This window comes from Vipera ursinii, assembly GCF_947247035.1.
Source record: "Vipera ursinii genome assembly, chromosome: Z".
Classification (NCBI taxonomy): Eukaryota; Metazoa; Chordata; class Lepidosauria; order Squamata; family Viperidae; genus Vipera; species Vipera ursinii.
The window spans coordinates 62,510,333-62,529,653 of NC_139517.1; the positions used below are offsets into that span (position 1 = coordinate 62,510,333).

General features: G+C 38.4%; 1 protein-coding gene across 1 annotated transcript in view; it reads right to left on the reverse strand.

Annotated features, from left to right (window-relative positions):
• Positions 1-19,321, reverse strand: part of CNTNAP2 (contactin associated protein 2) — a gene marked incomplete at its 5' end in the record, with an annotated part of 1,430,381 nt that overhangs the window by 347,560 nt on the left and 1,063,500 nt on the right. Inside the window, one exon of the mRNA XM_083378276.1 lies at positions 9,016-9,172. Within this exon, the coding sequence (XP_083234402.1) occupies positions 9,016-9,172 (157 nt within the window). The remainder of the gene's footprint in view (positions 1-9,015; positions 9,173-19,321) is intronic.

Genomic DNA, 19,321 nt, shown 5'->3' on the forward strand with positions numbered 1-19,321 from the left:
AAAGAAAAATGAGAAATTCTTCAGAGCATTTATGGTAAATAAATTGGACTACGATTCAGGAAGTATGTCTGTGTACATACATTTACACACACGCATGCGTGCGCACACACACACACAACTAAGTTTCAGAAAGGGTTAAATTGACTTAATGGTTCAGCCTGCAGGTTTGGCCCATCTGATTCAGAAGCTCTTAAGTTAAAAGTCAAAACTATTCATGGGCACTTTCTTTAAGAAAGTAAGGCATGTAAACCAAAGTTGATCTTCTTGGTGTTGTACTCTTACAGGAGTGCCATTAGAGTGAACTCTACTTCACTTGCTGCCAGCCCTACTCCTTTGAAATGAAAAACATGTTGCCTTTCTTTTCCTTTTCCTTTTTCTCTTTGTGGATTTACAAAACTTGCTCAATTGAAAAATGAGTGCAACAAATCTCACTAAAATTACACCCAAAAAACCCCCTTTTCTGCACTGTCTTCTGGAACATCCAGCCCAACAAATCAGGGTTTTATTGAAACAATGTTGCAGCAAGAAAAAATAAACAGCTCTTAAAAAGAGATGCAAGCCACACTACAGCTAATTCAAGAATCAATATAGAAAAATCATGAAGAGCCAAAAAAACAACTTTGATAAGCTAAATGAGTAAATGCTGGACATAAAGACACAATTTGACATCCATCAACAAATTATTGCCAAAAATGAAAAATAATTCAGAAAATGGAAAACAAAACAGAAAAAATGATAAAAAATGGAGGTGTTAATGGAAGAAAATGAAAGATTAGAACAAGCAAATCAAAGCTTAGAAATTGCAGCCTTGGAAATGGAGAAAGCTGTACACTACCTAAGATTCCAAAATATACCTGAAGACAAGGAAGAAGATGTATCAGAAGTGATTATTAATCTATTGGTGGAGACAGACAACAACATATATTGTTAAGGGAAAAATTCAAAAAATTAGAATTAGAACTACAAATAAATCCAAAAAGACAAATGGAAATAACAAAACATAAATTTAATTTAATGGAATCAGAAAATTTGGCATAGCAAACCAAAAGAGCAGACCAAAACTTTTTTGAAAATGCAAATAAACCAGGAAGATGGCTGGCCTACAAACTTAAAAAACTGAAGGAGAAAAAACTGATAAACAATTTAGTAGATGAAAAGGGTTGTTTATAATTTAAAAATGATGAAATAAAAAGACAACTAAAGGATATTATGAGACACTATATGATACAGAAGAAATTTCATGGGAGAAAACAATTCAATATATGCAAAAAATAATTTCCCCAAAGTCTCAGAAAACTTCAAAACTATGTTAAATGAAAAAATAACAATGATGGAATTAACAGAGGCTGTAAGAAGACAAAAAAAATGAAAAAACACTGGGACCAGATATGATACTGGCAGAGATGTATAAATGTCTACAAGATACCCTAAGTGCACCATTGAAAGATGTGTGTAATGAACTTTTGTTGGAGGCTAAACTCCCAAATACATGGACAGAAGCAAATATTACTTTAATACCAAAAGAAGACTCAGATTTGACACAGATAAAAAAAATACAGATTGATATCTTTACTAAATGTGGACTATAAAATTTTTACTTTAATAATAGCAGAGAGACTGAAAAGATTTTTAACTGAATTATACATCTAGATCAAAATGGATTTCTATGAAAGAGAAAATTAAAAATAACTTAAGAGTTATAATGGACATATTGGAATATTATGAAATGTATCCAGGGAAACAATTGGCACTAGTATTTCTAAATGCTCAAAAGGCATTTGATAATGTTTCCTGGCAATTTATCAACAACTAAAGAAAATGGACTTTGGACAAAACTTTATAAATATGATTGAAACAATATACCACAAACAGCAAAATTAATTGTAAATGGAGATTATACAGAGAACTTTGATATAAGAAAAGGCACAAGATATTGTGCATTGTTATTTATCCTAAATTTGCAAATTCTAAATAAAAATATTAGACAAGACCCAGAAATTAAAGGACTAGAAATAAAAGGTGAAACTTATAAACTACAAGCATTTGCAGATGACTTGGTATTCGTCCTAGAAGAACCTTTAGAGATGATCCCTAAATTATTGGAAAAAGTAGAACAGTTTGGAGAGATAGCAGACTGAAGATAAACAGAGAAAAACTAAAGTGATAGTTAAAAATCTTAAAGATAAAAAAAACAAATGTCAGAAAAAATAGAATTACAAATAGTTTAAAAAGTTAAATACTTGGGAATTTATCTAACAGCAAGATGTTCAATGATAAAAGAAGAGAACTGTATAAAATTACTGAATCAAATAAAACTGGACCTGGAAAAATGGAAAAACTTGCAACTGTCGATGTTAGGAAGAATCGCTATGGTGAAAATGAATATATTACCAAAAATATTTTTATTCCAAATGATACCTATAAAACTGGAGATTTTTTAAAAAGATTTAAATTCACTAATTTTGAAATTTATTTGGCAAGGAAAGAAAGCTAGAATCAAATTGAAAATGTTACAAGAAGCTAAGGAAAATGGAGATTTTGGCTTGCCAGGGTGGGTTTTATACTATCAAGCATCTGTACTAACATGGGTAAAAGAATGGATAACTCTTAGAAATAAAATCTTGTTGTATTTGGAGGGATATGATTTACAATTTGGTTGGCACATTTTCTTATGGTATGGGAAAAACAAAATTCGTAAGTATTTTCAAAACCACTATATTAGAAATGCATTATTACTAACATGGGAAAAAATAAAACATAAAATATACTTGAAAATTCCAAGATGGGTTTCAACAATGGAAGTATTTGTACATCCAAATTTAGTCAGTTTAGAGAAAATATGGACATATAAAGCCCAAAGTTAGCAGGAGGGAATGTTTTAAGTTCATCTGTTGGAAAAGTTTCACTCTTGCATTTACTGAGTTTTTATCTGTCTATCCTTTTCCTTAAACATGACCAGCATTTTTCAAGTTGCAACTCCTTAAGTCTTTAATATGTTACAAATGTTCAATTTCAGAAATGAGACCTTTCATTTATGTTCTCTTACCAGAATCCAGCCTTTCTTTTGTCCTCATCTGTGTTGTTCCCATCTTATCTGTTCCTTTAACCACTGCAGTATTAATGTCTTTTCAAACTCTGTCTGCAAGCTATGCCCCCCCTCCAATTTTATTTCTTTTTTTCTTATCCTCTGTTCTCCATGCCTTTGTCTGCCTCTCCTAGGAGAGTTCACCCAGAAAGGGGGAGATCTTGCTCTGTCTTTCAGCCCTACACAGATGATCCCCCCAACCTTTGGAAGCAGAGAACACTGACCCAGATGCTGCCTCCATCCATTTGAGCCATGGAATTGGATTTTGAATCCAGCCATCCACTAAAAAGCCAACATGCAACCAGAGTGGCGCAGATCTTCCTCTGCATCTTCCCCCAGATGCCTGTGAAAGCTGCAGAGGAAGAAAGGAGTTCTGGAGCCATTGGTCCACACTTGAAGCCTCAGAAGAAAATTAGGAAGACTATGGGGGGAGGGTGGAAACTCATTGTAAAGTTTTCTTTCTGGGTCCATTTGTATTGTAATAATCCAGTTGAATGTATTTATGGAGTGATGGCATTTGGGAATAGTTGGCACAACAAGTACTGAACACCTTGGGACTTCTGTCTGGTGGGAGGGAAAATTTATCCAGAATGCTTGTATTGTCTGTTTGTATTAGTAGGTACACACACACACACGCACACACACACACACACACACACACACAGAGAGACAGAGAGACAGAGAGACAGACACACACACACACACACACCATTCATAATCACACTGAGTCTCTTCCACCTACCTTCAGTAAAGTTCCCCAGGCTGATTTTTGCTCTATTGCACCAAAGCTTTGCATGCAGAACTTCCTGAAAATTCCAGGAGGGAGGGAAGCAGGCCCCCTCAGGTGATTTGTAATTCATATGACCTGACTGAGGAAGTAGCAGAAAAGAGATCTCCAAACCTAAGCACTGAATATCTTGCACTGGTGGACTCATATTTGGAGTCCTAGGGATCATTATGTGCAATTTAAGAAAATTTAATAGCCTGGCTTGCATACTGGCTAACCTCAATTGGACATCACTAACCTGGATGAACTGAACTAAAAGCTAAGGCAGGAAACAACCCTTGAAAATAGGCAGCCAGTGGTTATGTATTGAGGCAAACCATGGTTGTGAAGAATTTTGGGAGGAATGTGCTTCAAAACCTGACTGGAAGCTCAAAGTGACATCCAACATTTGAAAATGATTGGCACAGAATATTGGAAGTTATACATTTGTTTTCCACCTAACAAAATTTTTGCCCTGACTTTTAGAACTTTATGGGTTGAAAGCTCCCCTTTTGGGAGCCACTGCAGGGATCTTTTTCTGCTGCCTCCATTAGTGTTTTCCCCTTTTTTGGCTTAAAAGTTTAAAACTTGTTAACTAAGTATCCCTGATCAGATCAATTTTAATCTTGTGCCAGTAAAAGTGTGTTACCCACACTGTTATGGCACAAAGGGGGGATTGTGGGAAGTCAGCCCCCCAGAGAAGGAAATAGTAAAAAGGGCAGAAAAATATATTTCCTCAAAGGATCTTAAAGAGCCAGAAAAGCATGCCCGGTTTTTTTGTCTCCCTCCCCCAAGCAGAAACCAGTTCTATAGAAATGCAGATGTAAATCCAGGAAAGTTGAAGCTAGAAGATTAAGAAGACAAAGAAACCTAAAACCTACATGCCCCACCCAAATTCTAAGACAGGACATAATACGATTAACTCACAGATGCCAAAGGAACACAGGTCAAAATACATGACACAGGAAATAGCCTCAAAAAGGAACAGGAAACAATTCCAAAGAAAAGGCTCAAGAGGGTATAAAAACCCACTCCCTACATGTGCTCATTCTCTTTTTTCTGCCAGAGTCATCTTTCTGTCTGACTCTCCTCTTCAATAAACTGCAACCTTCATTCTAAAGCAGTTGCCATGTTTATTCCCAGCTTGGACAGAACCACGATGAAGACTTCCTTTCAACAGTGTATAATAAATATGATAATGATTCAATTGGGAGGATCATATCAGTCTAGTAAGTCAAATATTTTGCTTACATGTGCAATCTGTTTATTCTTCCTTTTATGGTTTGAACAAATAAACCAGAAAGTGATCATCTTATCATAGTCATATTTTGCTCACACTTGAAGATAAGAGTTAGGAAACTGCATAAATAGCAAAAAAAAGTTTTAATATGAACACTGGAATACAGTCATCCAAAACTGGTTAATGTGGTCAATATTCAATGCATCAGTCAGTGGATAATTTATTTATTTATTTATTTTAATCCCATTTATATCCCGCCCTTCTCCGAAGACTCAGGGCGGCTTACAATTTAAGCACAAACCAATGTGCTTAGCAATAGCCTTCATTCTATGTATATGCCTGCTTATGAAGAACATTGGATGCTTGTTTGATCATGGATTGGACCGGACACATGAAGAATCCCTCATAGACTTTTAATATCTACTTAGATATCTCTTACATAATTTGTTTGCCTTATTTTAGAAGCTCAGCCCCTTATGATCTATCTTTTCATAAACTGATTTATTTTGCTACTTCCCCTTTCCCTTTCATTGTCTTTGTTTATAACGCTTTTGATTCTTCCACCCTCAACTAAAAATCATATGAAAGAAAGCCTCTTTAATTGATCATCATTTTCTATAAATTCATATATTTAACTATCCATTTATCCCAGATGTACTGTGTAGCTTTTGCAAGTTAGCAACTATTAATAATGTAATGGTATAAATTTTCAGTTCACACTGTCAGTAAACCATTATCAATCCTTATTTATGAAATCAAGGACACGGTGGCTCAGTGGGTTAGGACACTGAGCTTGTTGATCAGAAGGTCAGCAGTTTGGCAGGTCAAATCCCGAGTGCCGCGTAGCAGAGTGAGCGCCTGTTACTCGTCCCAGCTTCTGCCAACCTAGCAGTTCGAAAGCACATAAAAATGCAAGTAGAAAAATAGGGACCACTACGGAGGGAAGGTAACAGCGTTCTGTGCACCTTTGGCGTCTAGTCATGCCAGCCACATGAACAAGGAGACGTCCTCGGACAAGCGCTGGCTCTTCGGCTTTGAAACAGAGATGAGCACTGGCCCCTAGAGTCGGAAACGACTAGCACGCATGTACGGGGGAAACTTTACCTTTACCTTTATTTATGAAGTCATTGTCAAGACTTTCAAACCATTACCACAAATTTATATAATTACTAAGAATCAAATTAGTAACATAAGATTATTTTTAATTTCAGATTGCTCATGTTAAAAAAGTTTTTTGAATCTTCTTAGATTTTCAGTATCAAAATTAAATATTTTTTAAAAATTAAAATATGTTTTCCTAACTGAACAGAAAAAAATATATGGGAAGTCCAAGAGATAAAAGATATTCACACAGATCAGTACAATAAAATACATGTATCTACCAAAATAATCACTCAGTAAATAGGCTAAAAGAGTAGTGATTGCTTAATTTAATATTCCAGGTCATAAACTACCAGCAAAATAATTCAACTTATTTATATTAATTACTAGGAGGTAGTTTCATTCTTCATCTAGTTATCTTGTAGCCACCTAAGCTAGGGTCAAAAATCACCAGGTGAAATTATTTTTTAATGTTCTTAATAGTTGCATTGAACCTAACAATATTCTGATCTTATTTATATAAGCTTGAATGTCACTATTTAATAATAATAAACTGAAGGAATAAAGATGCCCCACAAAAATAAATGGATGAGGAATTTTAGTACAAATACTTGGGTATCCTTCAAGCTGACAAAATCAAGCACACTGAAGTCAAGAAAAAGATTAGAGGTGAATACATCAAGAGAGTGAAGAAGATCTTAAAGTCCAAACTCAATGGAGGAAATACCATGAAGGCAATCAACACCTGGGCAATTCCAGTCAGAATAGTGGACTGGACTCAAGCAGAACTAAAAGCAATGGATAGGAAAACCAGAAAAATAATGACAATGAATCATGTCATTCATCCATGCAGTGACATTGACAGACTCTATCTACCAAGGCAAATAGGTGGACATGGAATACTGCAAGTACATAAGATGGTTGAAGAAGAAAAAATGGCTTTGGAAGAATATCTGAAGGACAATGATGAAGATGCACTGAAATTAGTATATCAGGAAGACTTACTGACTACTGGAGAGACCAAACTGGCCTACAAGAAAGACCAAATGAAGAACAGAATAGAGGCATGAGAAGACAAAGCACTACATGGCCAGTACATTTAAAAAATATCTGGGAAAGCAGATAATAACAAGACCTGGCAATGGCTAAGAGCAGGAAAATTGAAGAAAGAGACCGAGGGACTAATTCTGGCTGCACAAGACCAAGCCTTAAGGACAAATGCATACAAAGTCAAAATTGAGAAGACAGCAACAGACAGTAAGTGCTGTCTATGCAAAGAAGCTGAAGAAACAGTGGACAACCTGGTAATCTGCTGCAAGAAGATCACACAGACTGACTACAAGCAGTGGCATGACAAAGTAGCAACAATGGTGCATTGGAAGATCTGTAATAAATATCATTTGCCTGTAAGCAAAAACTGGTGGGATCATAAAATAGAGAAAGTCATAGAAAATGATAAAGTTAAACTGCTCTGGGACTTCAGAATTCAAACAGACAAGCACCTGCAACATAATATCCCAGACCTAAGAATTGTTGATAAGAAAGACAAAAAAGTCTGGATAGTGGACGTAGCAGTACAGAATAAATGAGAAAGAACTGGAGAAGATAACAAAATACAAAGACCTTCAAATAGAAATAGTAAGACTGTGGCAAAGTCAAGCAAGGGTAGTACCAATAGTAATAGCTGCCTTGGGTGCAATCCCAAAACAACTGGAGCACCACTTGAACACCATTTGCATTGACAAATTCACCATTAGTCAATTGCAAAAGGTGGCCTTAACTAGGAACTGCTTCCATCCTGTGACAATATCTGTAATACCATCAAACATTCACATCTGCCTATCCCAGGTCCTTGGTAAGGACTTGATAGGTAGACAAAAATGCCAAATCCAATCTGAACATCTGGCTGACTGTGCGATGATCAATAATAATAATAATAGTAAGAATAGTAGTAATAGGAAGAAGAAGAAGAAGAAGAAGAAGAAGAAGAAGAAGAAGAAGAAGAAGAAGAAGAAGAAGAAGAAGAAGAAGAAGAAGAAGAAGAAGAAGAAGAAGTTGGAACAGACCTTTGAGGTCATCTAGTCCAACACCCTGCTCAGGCAGGAAAGCCTACACCCTTTCAGACAAATAGCTGTCCAGTCTCTTCTTAAAAATTTCCAGTGTTGGAGCATTCACAGCTTCTGGAGGCAGGTTGTTAATATGCTTAATTGTTCTAACTGTCAGAAAATTTCTCCTTAGTTCTAGTTACTTCTCTCTTAGATTAGTTTCCATCTGTTGCTTCTTGTCCTGCCTTCAGGTGTTTTGGAGAATGGCTTGATTCCCTCTTCTTTGTGGCAGCCCTTGAGATATTGAAACACTGCTATCATGTCACCCCTCATCCTTCTCTTCATTAAACTAGACATACCCAATTCCAGCAACCATTCCTTATATGTTTTAGCCTCCAGTCCCCTGATCATATTTGTTGCTCTTCTCTGTTATAGAGTCCCAACATCTTTTTAAAAACATGGTAACCAAAAATGTATGCAGTATTCCAAGTGTAGCCTTACCAAGACATTGTAAAGTGGTATTAATACTTCCCGTGATCTTGATTCTATTCCTCTGTTAATGCAGCCTAGCACTGTGTTGGCTTTTCTGGCAGCTGCAGCACACTGTTGGCTCATATTTAAGTGATTGTCCACTAGGACTACAAGATCCCTCTCACAGTTGTTACTATTGAGCAAGGTACCACCTATACTATACCTGTACATTTGGTTTTTCTTGCCTAAATGTAGAACCTTACTTTGAAGCATTTAAATTATAAACAAAATATAATATCTCACTTACTCTTGTTTCGAATCAGCATCACAGTTGCAATTGTATTTTGAATCAGTACAGTTACGTTCAATGCCACAGGCACACTTCTGAATGCCTGGTCCAGAGCCACCCCAGTAGTAGTGCTTTTCATTAGCATTCCCAATCCACCAGGTATATGGATTGCCATCTGCAAAGATAAGAAATGGAAAATTAAATGCAGCAGAGTTTCATGATCTGAAACAAGGATGTTTTTAATTTATCTTATGAGTTATTCAGCTTTTCTTGAAAAGAAATGCATTGATCAAACTTGATTAGATAATCTGCTAATCTGCTTCAACCAAAGCATGTAACGTCACTAAAAGAAAGTGTTTTAAATATACTATGCCCAAATCCTTGTAATCTAATTGATACTTTCTTATCAGTGACAGCATCAGGAGAAATACTGCACATTATTAAGCAGTTCAGAGTTAAACAGTCATTATACAGTGCATTCAGAATGTATTCAGATTTCTTTTTGAAAGAGGCAAAAGAGCAAAGAGAGATGAGAATAACAAGAACAACTAAAACTTCAAATAAATAATCATGGAAGAAGAGATAAAGCAATTTCAATAAATGTAAATGGACTAAATTTGGCTATAAAAAGAAAAAGAATACTAAATAAATTGGGGAAATTAAAAATGGACATAATTTGCTTACAAGAAGTTCATATTAGGAAACAACATAAAAAACTATTAGAATATCCAAAATTGGGAGAATTATATACCTCACTTGCAGATCAGAGTAAAAGAGGTGTGGTATTATATATTCGAAAAGCAATACAAACCAAATTGATATATTCAGACAAAGAAGGGCGAATTTTAATGGTGGAAGTAATTATGAATTGTAAAAAAACTTTATTGGTAGCCATTTATGCCCTAAATGAAAACCAAGAAAACTTCTATTCAAAATTACACCAGAAAATAATAGAATTGGAATTCGAAAGCATATTATGATTGGAGATTTCAATGCTATTGTAAAGGCCAGGCTGGATTATAATACAACAAAAAAAAGACCCTAAGGAGACCACTTCCACAATATTTTCATAATATAGTGGACGAATTAAATATATTAGATGTTTGGAGAGAAAAATATCCGGAAAAGAAGCAATATACATTCTATTCTAACAGACACCTGTCCTGGTAGAGAATAGATATGATATGGACATCAATAGACTTATTCACAAATACACAAAATATAAACATAGAAACAAACACATGGGCGGACCACAAACCAGTCACAATTATAAGGAAAGGACAAAAGAAAATAACAAGGTCAACATTAAATCAAATGGTATTGAATGAAAAAGACTTCCAGCAATATATGGAAAAAGAAACGACTTTCTTCTTTAAGGAAAACAAAACAGAAGATACCTCACTTCAAAATGTCTGGGATACGGCGAAAGCGTACATGAGGAGGACTTACTATATCTTATATGGGGAAAAAGAATAAACAGAAAAGACAAATTAGGGAAAAACTGGAGGAAGAATATAAGACTCTTGAGAAAGAATTACAGAAAGATACACAAAACAAAAAAGTTAAAAAAAATAATGGAGTTGAACAAGCATAAAATGAACTTAATAGAAAATGAAGAAGTGGCAATGAAAATAAAGGCAGCTAAACAAACCTTTTTTGAACATGCAAACAAACCACGGAGATGGTTGACATATAAAATTAAAAAAGAGAAAGAGAAGAGATGGATTAAACAACTGGAAGATGCCGAGGGGACTTTACAACACCGGAATGAAATATCATGGACTACACTCGGTCTTGGCTGGGTTGAGTTGGAGCCTGTTCTTCCCCATCCAGATTCATTCCACTTCCAGGCAACGGGACATCACATCGAGGGCATCACTGGGTTGGTTCGGGGTAGAGATGAAAAGCTGGGTATCATCAGCATATTGATGATACCTTATCCCGAAAACATGGATGATCTCACCCAGTGGCTTCATATAGATGTTGAACAGGAGGGGAGAGAGGACTGACCCCTGGGGCACCCCACAATCAAGGGGCCTTGGGGTTGACCTCTACCCCCCTGCCAACACCATCTGCGAATGGCCCGAGAGGTAGGAGGAGAACCACCATAGAACGGTGCCTCCCACTCCCAACCCCCCAAGATGTCACAGCAGGATACCATGGTTGATGGTATCAAAAGCCTCTGAGAGATCTAATAGGACCAGGACAGAGGAATAACCCCTATCCCGGGCCTGCCAGAGATCATCCACCAGTGCGATCAATGCTGTTTCTGTGCTGTACCCGGGCTTGAAACCTGATTGGTACGGAACCAGATACTCAGTTTCTTCCAGGACCAATGGGAGCTGCCGTGCCACCACGCTCTCAACAACCTTTGCAAGAAAACAAAGGTTGGAGACAGGATGAAAATTATTCATAATAGCTGGGTCCAAGGCAGGTTTCTTGAGGAGGGGCCTCACCACTGCCTACTTCAAAGTGGCAGGGATGCACCCCTTACTCAAAGGAGCATTAATCACTGCCTGGAGCCAGCCTCGTGTGACCTCCCGAGCTGGATAAACCAGCCAGGAGTGACACGGGTCCAACAAACACGTGGCGGCACTTAATCTATCCATGATCCTGTTCACTTCATCTGGAGTCACATGGTCAAACTCCTCCCAAATAATGTCGGCCAGACCCGTCGCTTCCCCCTCATCAGATACTGCCCAGTCGGAGTCCAGACTTGTCCGGATCTGAGCGATTTTGTCCAGCAGATGCTGACTAAACTCCTTGGCCCATCCTTGCAAGGAGTCCTCCCCTGTCCCCTGATTTAAAAGGGAACGAGTCACCCTAAACAGGGTGGCCGGGCGATTATCTGCACACGCAATGAGGGTGGTGAAGTAGGCACACTTCGCCACCTCCATTGCCACAAGGTAAGATCTGGTAAAAGATCTTAACTGTATTCGGCCAGATTTGGACCGACTGGATCTCCAAATGCTCTCTAGGCCCCTCCTCCAGCGCTTCATCTCCCGTAGGTCCACAGAAAACCAAGGGGCCAACCGGGACCTGCACCAGATCAGAGGCCACAAAGGCACAATGTGATTGAGAGCCTCAGAAGCAGTCCATTGCCAGGTGTCAACCAAGGTCTTGACTGGGCTGTGGGAAAGGGAGGCAGGAATCAATCCAAGTGCTGTCTGAAACCTTTCTGGATCCATCAGGTGCTTGGGTTGGAACCACCTGGTCGGTTCTGCCTCCCAGCAGCGAGAGGTGGTGTAATGGAGGCCCAGCTGCAGGAGATAATGATCTGTCCATGAAAGGGGTTGAATAGTTGGAGAGACCCCACCCAGACCATTAAGCCACTGCCTGGAGATAAAAATAAGGTCAGGCGTGTTTCCCCCCTCATGGGTCAGACCCTGAATAATCTGGGTCAGGTCCATGGTCATCATGGAAGCCATGAACTCTTGGGCCACCATCGACATCCCCCCCCAAGGAGGGCAGGTTGAAATCCCCCAGAACCATAAGTCTGGGAAACTCAACCACCAGCCCCGAGAGAGTGTTGGGTAGCCTGGGCAGAGCCATTGCCATGCAGCTGGGAGAAAGGTACACAAGCAACAGGCCCAACTGACCTCCAGGGCCCCAGCTCAGGAGGAGGGACTCACATCTGCCTATCTGAGGGGCAGTGGCCTCCCACGGGCAAAGGGCCTCCTTAATGACAAATGCCACCCCACCGCCCCTACTCTGAGCCTGAGGCTGGTACAGCACATGGAAACCTGGTGGGCATAATTCATTCAGAAGGACTCCTCCCTCTGGGCCTAACCAAGTTTCCGTAATGCATGCGAGGTCTGTGCCTTCCTCCTCAATCAGATCCCAGATGAGGGGAGCTTTATTCAATATAGAACATTGCAGGAATTTGTTAGGCAATGTAATGCTGGAACTCTATAATGAACTCCTCTCTGAAGCTAAGATATCAGATTCGTGGTCAGAAGCACTTATTACCCTGATACCAAAGGAAGAAATGGAAATACAGAAAATAAAGAACTATAGACCAATTTCCTTGCTGAATGTGGACTATAAAATATTTGGATCAATCATTGCTGAAAGGTTTTAAAAGTTCCTAAACAAATTTATACATATGGATCAAAATGGGTTTCTGCCCAAAAGACAGATTAAAGACAATATGTGAATTATATTAAACACATTAGATTATTATGAAACACATCTCGAAAAACAGATGGCATTGATGTTTTTGGATGTGCAGAAAGCATTGAACAATGTGAATTGGCAATTCATGATAAGACAACTATAGATTATGGATTTTGGGGAGAAATTTATAAATGCAATTAAAACAATCTACAATAAGCAAATAGCCAAAATAACAATTAATGGAGATATGACTGAAAAGATTAATATTATGAAGGGAACAAGGTAGGGATGCCCTTTATCCCCATTATTGTTTGTATTGACACTAGAGATACTAACTAGAACTATAAGACAGAATAAGGATATAAAAGGTATGAAAGTTAAGAGAGAAGAATATAAGCTAAAAGCTTTTGCAGATGATCTAGTATTTATCTTGGAGGAGCCACTAGAGACAGGTCCTGTATTAATAGAACAAATAGAAAAATATGGTGAGGTAGCAGGCTTGAAGATTAATAAAGATAAAACAAAAATGTTAATGAAAAATATTACTGGAAACAAAGAAAAGAATTGATGGGAAAGTTAGAGATACAGATTGTAAAGAAGGTAAAATATCTGGGGATTCATCTGACAGCAAGATGTATAACAATTAAAGAAGATAACTATTATAAATTGAAAAGACAAATCGAAGTAGATTTGGATAAATGGAAAAAGGTACAACTATCATTAATGGGTAGGATTGCAATAATCAAAATGAATACATTACCACAATTGTTTTTGTTTCAACAATACCAATAAGATTGGAAAAGAGATATTTTGAGGGACTAAATAAAATAATTTTGAAATATATTTGGCAGGGGGAAAAGGCAAGGATTAATCTAAAAATGTTACAGGATGCAAGACTCAGAGGTGGGTTTAGCTTACCTAATTGGGAATTATATTACCAGGCTGCAGCATTGTCATGGATGAGAGAATGGATCTTACTGAGGAATACTAGATTATTGACATTAGAGGGACATGACTTACAGTTGGGATGGCATGCATTCATATGGTATGGGAAAAATAGAATACACAGATATTTCCAGAGACATCATATCAGAAATTCTTTATTGATGGTTTGGGAGAAAATAAAGAGAAAGCATTACTTGAGGAAACCAGATTGGCTCTCCACTATGGAAGCTTTAATATACCCCAATATGTTTATAAGATATAAAGACCTACTAACAGACACGGGGAAGCTGAAAACCAACAACAATTAGAGGAACAAGGAATAAAGATGGATTGGTACATGAGAACACAAATACAATCTATATATGAAAAAGATGCTAAAATAGATGGTTTTAATTTGGGGAGAACAGAGTTAGATGGAATACTCACGAGAACTGAAGAAAAATGGATTAAAAATGTATAGCTACTTACTATATAGGGAATTAGAGGAGGAACAAGTTAAGGAGTCAATGATAAAATGGTCAAGAAATTTTGGATACATGATTGAATTAGATAGATGGCAGCAATTATGGGAAAGAAACTATAAACTGACAATGGCGACTGCGTATAAAGAAAATATGTACAAGATGTTCTACAGATGGCATATGTCTCTAGAAAGACTAGCTAAAATGTTTAAGGACAGATCTATGAAATGTTGGAAATGCCATCAAATACCAGGCTCTTTCTATCATATGTGGTGGATGTGTGCAGAAGCTAAAACCTATTGGAATATAATCAGATCATGGATAGAAAAGATGATACAACAACGTATAGAACTAAGACCAGAAATATTCCTGTTGGGTATTTTACCAGAGAAATATAGCAAAGAGAACACATATTTGATTATTCATATAACCACTGCAGCTAGGATTGTGTTTGCACAAAACTGGAAGGCACTGAAAGCTCCTCCAGAAGAAGAGGTGGTTGGGAAAATAATGGAATGTGCGGAAATGAATAGATTAACAATGATAATTAAAGATAGAGTCAGAGTATTATGAAATTTGGGGAAAAATTTATGAGTGGGTGAAAAAGAGAATATGCTTAAAAGATGGCTAACACTAATTTAGATTGAAGAAAAATGAGGAGATAAGGAGGGAGACCCAGTTGACACAGTATTGAATAACCGGAGGTAGTATAAAAATTTATAGAAGTATATACCAAGAAGGCCAGATTTATAGAAATATTGACGTAATAGAAAATTTATGTTATCATACCTAATATAGATATTGAAAATCTAAGGAGAGGAGCTGCTCGGACATTACCCCTGAATTGTTTTGGAAGAGGAATGGGAGGGAAGAAAGGAGAGGAGAGAGGGAAGAGAATAGAGAAGGGGGAAGGAAGTAGGAAGGTTAGAGGAAAAGAGGAGGAGAAGTGGGAGAAATGGGAGGGGAGTGGTGAGGGAGAGGAGAGGAGAGGAAGAAGAGGGAAGTAGGAAAGAAAGAAGAAAGGGAGAAAGAAGGTAGAGAAGAGGAAAGAGAGAGAAGGAGTGTGGATACAGTGAAAGGGGAAATGGACGAGCAGCACCCAAACTTATGAATATGTATTTATGTGTTGATTTGTTTGTGGAAGAAATGGAAAAATAAAAATGAATATAAATAAAGAACATATTCAGATTTCCTGCATTTTGGTCAGTTTTGTTATGCTGCAACCTGATTCTACAGTTGTTGAAAATCATTTTTTTCTGATTAATCTATACTTGGCACCCCATAATGTAAGGTGAAAAGAGAAATTTAGAAGTGTCTGCAAATTTATTAAAAATAAAAAAAAATCTAAAATATCACATTCAGACCCCTTACAACTACACTTGAAATTTACTTCAGGTGCCCCATTTCTCTTGATTGTTGCTGACATGTTTCTATATCTTGATTGGAGTCAACTTGTGGTAAATTAAATTGATTGAACATGATTTGGAAAGGCGCACACCTCTCTATAGAAGGCCTCACATCTGACAATGCATATTGTAGAACAGCAAAGGGCATGATGTCAAAGGAACTGCCTGCAGAGCTCAGAGGCAGGATTATTGCAAGCCACAGATCTGGGGAAAGCTATAATAAAATTTCTGCTAAGAGCACAGTGGCCTCCATAGTTCTGTCAACCCTCTGGCTGGCAAATTCAACATTAAAGAAACTCTACAGCCTTGAGGTGCCATCAGAGTTAATTTTTGTTGAATACACATCCAGGCACTGAAGAAGTAATATCAACTCTAAGTTTCCTGTGTGAAGTTCTGGCTAGTTACCAATAGCTTTTCATAATCACCACCCATGTGTTCATGTTGGCCAATCACATTCTTTCTGTTTGTTATGGGAACGGTCCACTTCTCTAACCAGACACCTGCTTTGGATGATCTTGGTTTTCACAGTCATTGGACGGCTTCCAGAAACTCCCCTTTATTTCCTGGACTCCCCTCCCCCATTTCTATAGCAAGTTGAGCAGCTAGAGAGGTTAGCAAGCATCTTAGCAATTCAACCTTGACATGCCGACCCCCTGGGGAAAAATAGATATAAGGAAACAATGAGTACACATATTCAAATATTCAGACATAATCACCTTGGACATTGCAGGGATTTGTCATGAAACCTCTGTATCAATCGATCAGCTTTAACATCCTGGGCTTTTACCCACTCAGCATCTGCTAAGGGATAGCCTCTCCACAGGACCAGGTACTGTAACTTCCCCATAGAAATCCTTGAGTCTAGTATTTTCTTAATTTCATAATGCTTCTCTCCCTCCACCAGTATAGGAGAAGGGGATTCCTCTGCCTCTGGTCTTAAACTGGATTTTTTGAATGATTTCAATAAGCTGGAATGGAACACTTAGGTAAACTCACTTCAATTCTTTTGGTAACCATAACTCCACAGTTACTGGATTTATGACTTTCACAATTGGGAAAAGTCCTATGTACTTAGGACTCAATTTCTATTGAATGGAATGCTTAAAGTTTAAATAGATTAAATATATTCTCAGCTATGGTTAAAAAGAATAAGAAATTGAGGGAATAAATTTATATTAAGTTAGGAGGGATACATATTTCAAGTAGTATGTTATTTTTTGTATTTCATTGCTTTTGTCTTTTTTCCCTTTCTTCTTCTGTTCCTCCTATTTTTTGTCTCTCTCTTCTTTTCTTTTCTTTTCTCTTTCTACTTTTTTATCTATTGCTTAAGAAATATAAAAGTGTGAGAAGGCTTATATGGAAAAAATAGAATTAAATCCACCAATGTAAATGTAATTAATTGTTGAGAAAACTGTCACTGGTAAGAATATTTAGAATTTGGGGGGAGAAATAAACTAAAATAAGTACGGTAACAGGATTTATGATAAAGCAACTAAAATGATTACCGTAATAGGAATATTGGAAAAACTATATACTTAACTGTTATTTATCAAAATAATGAGAATTGTTTTAATCTAATGTTTGCAAAGAAGGGGAAAGGGGAAATCAACTGAAATTAACATATGGAATATAGATTATAGAAATCAATTGTTAAAGTTTGTTTTACAAATGTTACCCAGACAACATACTGTTTACTAATTATTGAATGATTTATTTTGTGTTTAAAAAACCAATAAAATATATACAAAAAAAATCTGTTTTCAATACAGGCTCACTTCGATCCCTGCAAGGGGCTCCCATCCACCCAGCGACTAACCAAGATGTTTCTGAAACACATCTACAGACTGTATGGGGCACCAAAATGTATAATCTCAGATCGGAGGGCAGGGGGTTGCAGTTTACAGCCAGGTTTTGGAGGGGTTTTCTTAGGCTAATTGGCTTGTCTCAAGGACTGTTGTTGGTTTTTCATCCATCTACCAATGGAACGGCTGAATCTGCAAACTCAATGGTGGAGCAGTATCTTAGATACTATAAGGATTATCAGCAGACAAACTGGACTGACCTTCACTCTTTTGCAGAGGTGACTTACATTGACTCTGTTCACTACAGCATCAGTTTCATGCCTTTTAAAGTGGCCAGAGGAAAATAGTTCAACCCACTACCCAAATATCCTGAGGGACCCTCCACTTCCCAAACTCCTGACCAGTGGGTGAGGAGGTGGGAAGAGGTCTAGAGAGCCATGAAAATTGGTTTGCAAAAGGCTTCTGAGACCAGCCAATCTGCCTTGCTTGTGATGCATCCCCTTATGGGATTGGGGCAGTTCTCAGCCACCTAAGGGAGGATGGAACGCAGGCCCCCATCGCCTATTCCAGGACCCTGTCAGCTGCAGAGTGGAATTATGCCCAGATAGACAAAGAGGCACTGGCAGTGGTTGCTGGAGTAAAGAAATTTCATGACTACCTTTATGGTAGGGAATTTCTAATTTATACTGGACCCGTGTCCCTCCTGGCTAGTCTATGCATCTCGGGAGGTTACACGAGGCTGGCTCCTAGCAGTTATCAATGCCTCACTGAGTGAGGGGTACTTCCCTGCCGCCTTGAAAGAGGCGGTGGTAAGGCCCCTCCTCAAGAAACCGGCATTGGACCCAGCTGTCTTAAACAACTTCCGTCCTGTCTCCAACCTTCGCTTGCTTGCGAAGGTCGTTGAGAGCGTGGTGGCACGACAGCTCCCTTTGAACCTGGAGGAAGCTGAATATCTAGATCCGTACCAATCGGGTTTCAGACCCGGGCATAGCACGGAGACGGCATTGGTCGCTCTGGTGAATGATCTCTGGCGGGCCCGAGATAGAGGTTATTCCTCTGTCCTGGTCCTATTAGATCTCTCAGCGGCTTTTGATACCATCAACCATGGTATCTTACTGCGTCGTCTTGAGGGGCTGGGAGTGGGAGGCACCGTTCTGCGGTGGTTCTCCTCCTACCTCTCGGACCGTTCACAGACGGTGTTGGCAGGAGGGCAGAGGTCAAGCCCTAGGCCTCTTAGTTGTGGAGTGCCTCAGGGATCGGTGCTCTCGCCCCTCCTGTTCAACATCTATATGAAGCCGCTGGGAGAGATCATCCGTGGCTTCGGGGTGAAATATCATCAATATGCTGATGATACCCAGCTATTCATCTCCACCCCAAACCAACCCAGTGATGCCCTCGATGTGATGTCCTGTTGCCTGGAAGCGGTACAGATTTGGATGGGAGAAAACAGGCTTCGACTCAACCCGGCCAAGACTGAGTGGCTGTACATACCGTCATCTCGTTTAGTCCAAGAGGTTCCATCTTTGACTATAGGAGGAGAGATGTTACCTCCCATTGATAGAGCACGCAATCTGGGCGTCCTCCTAGATTCACG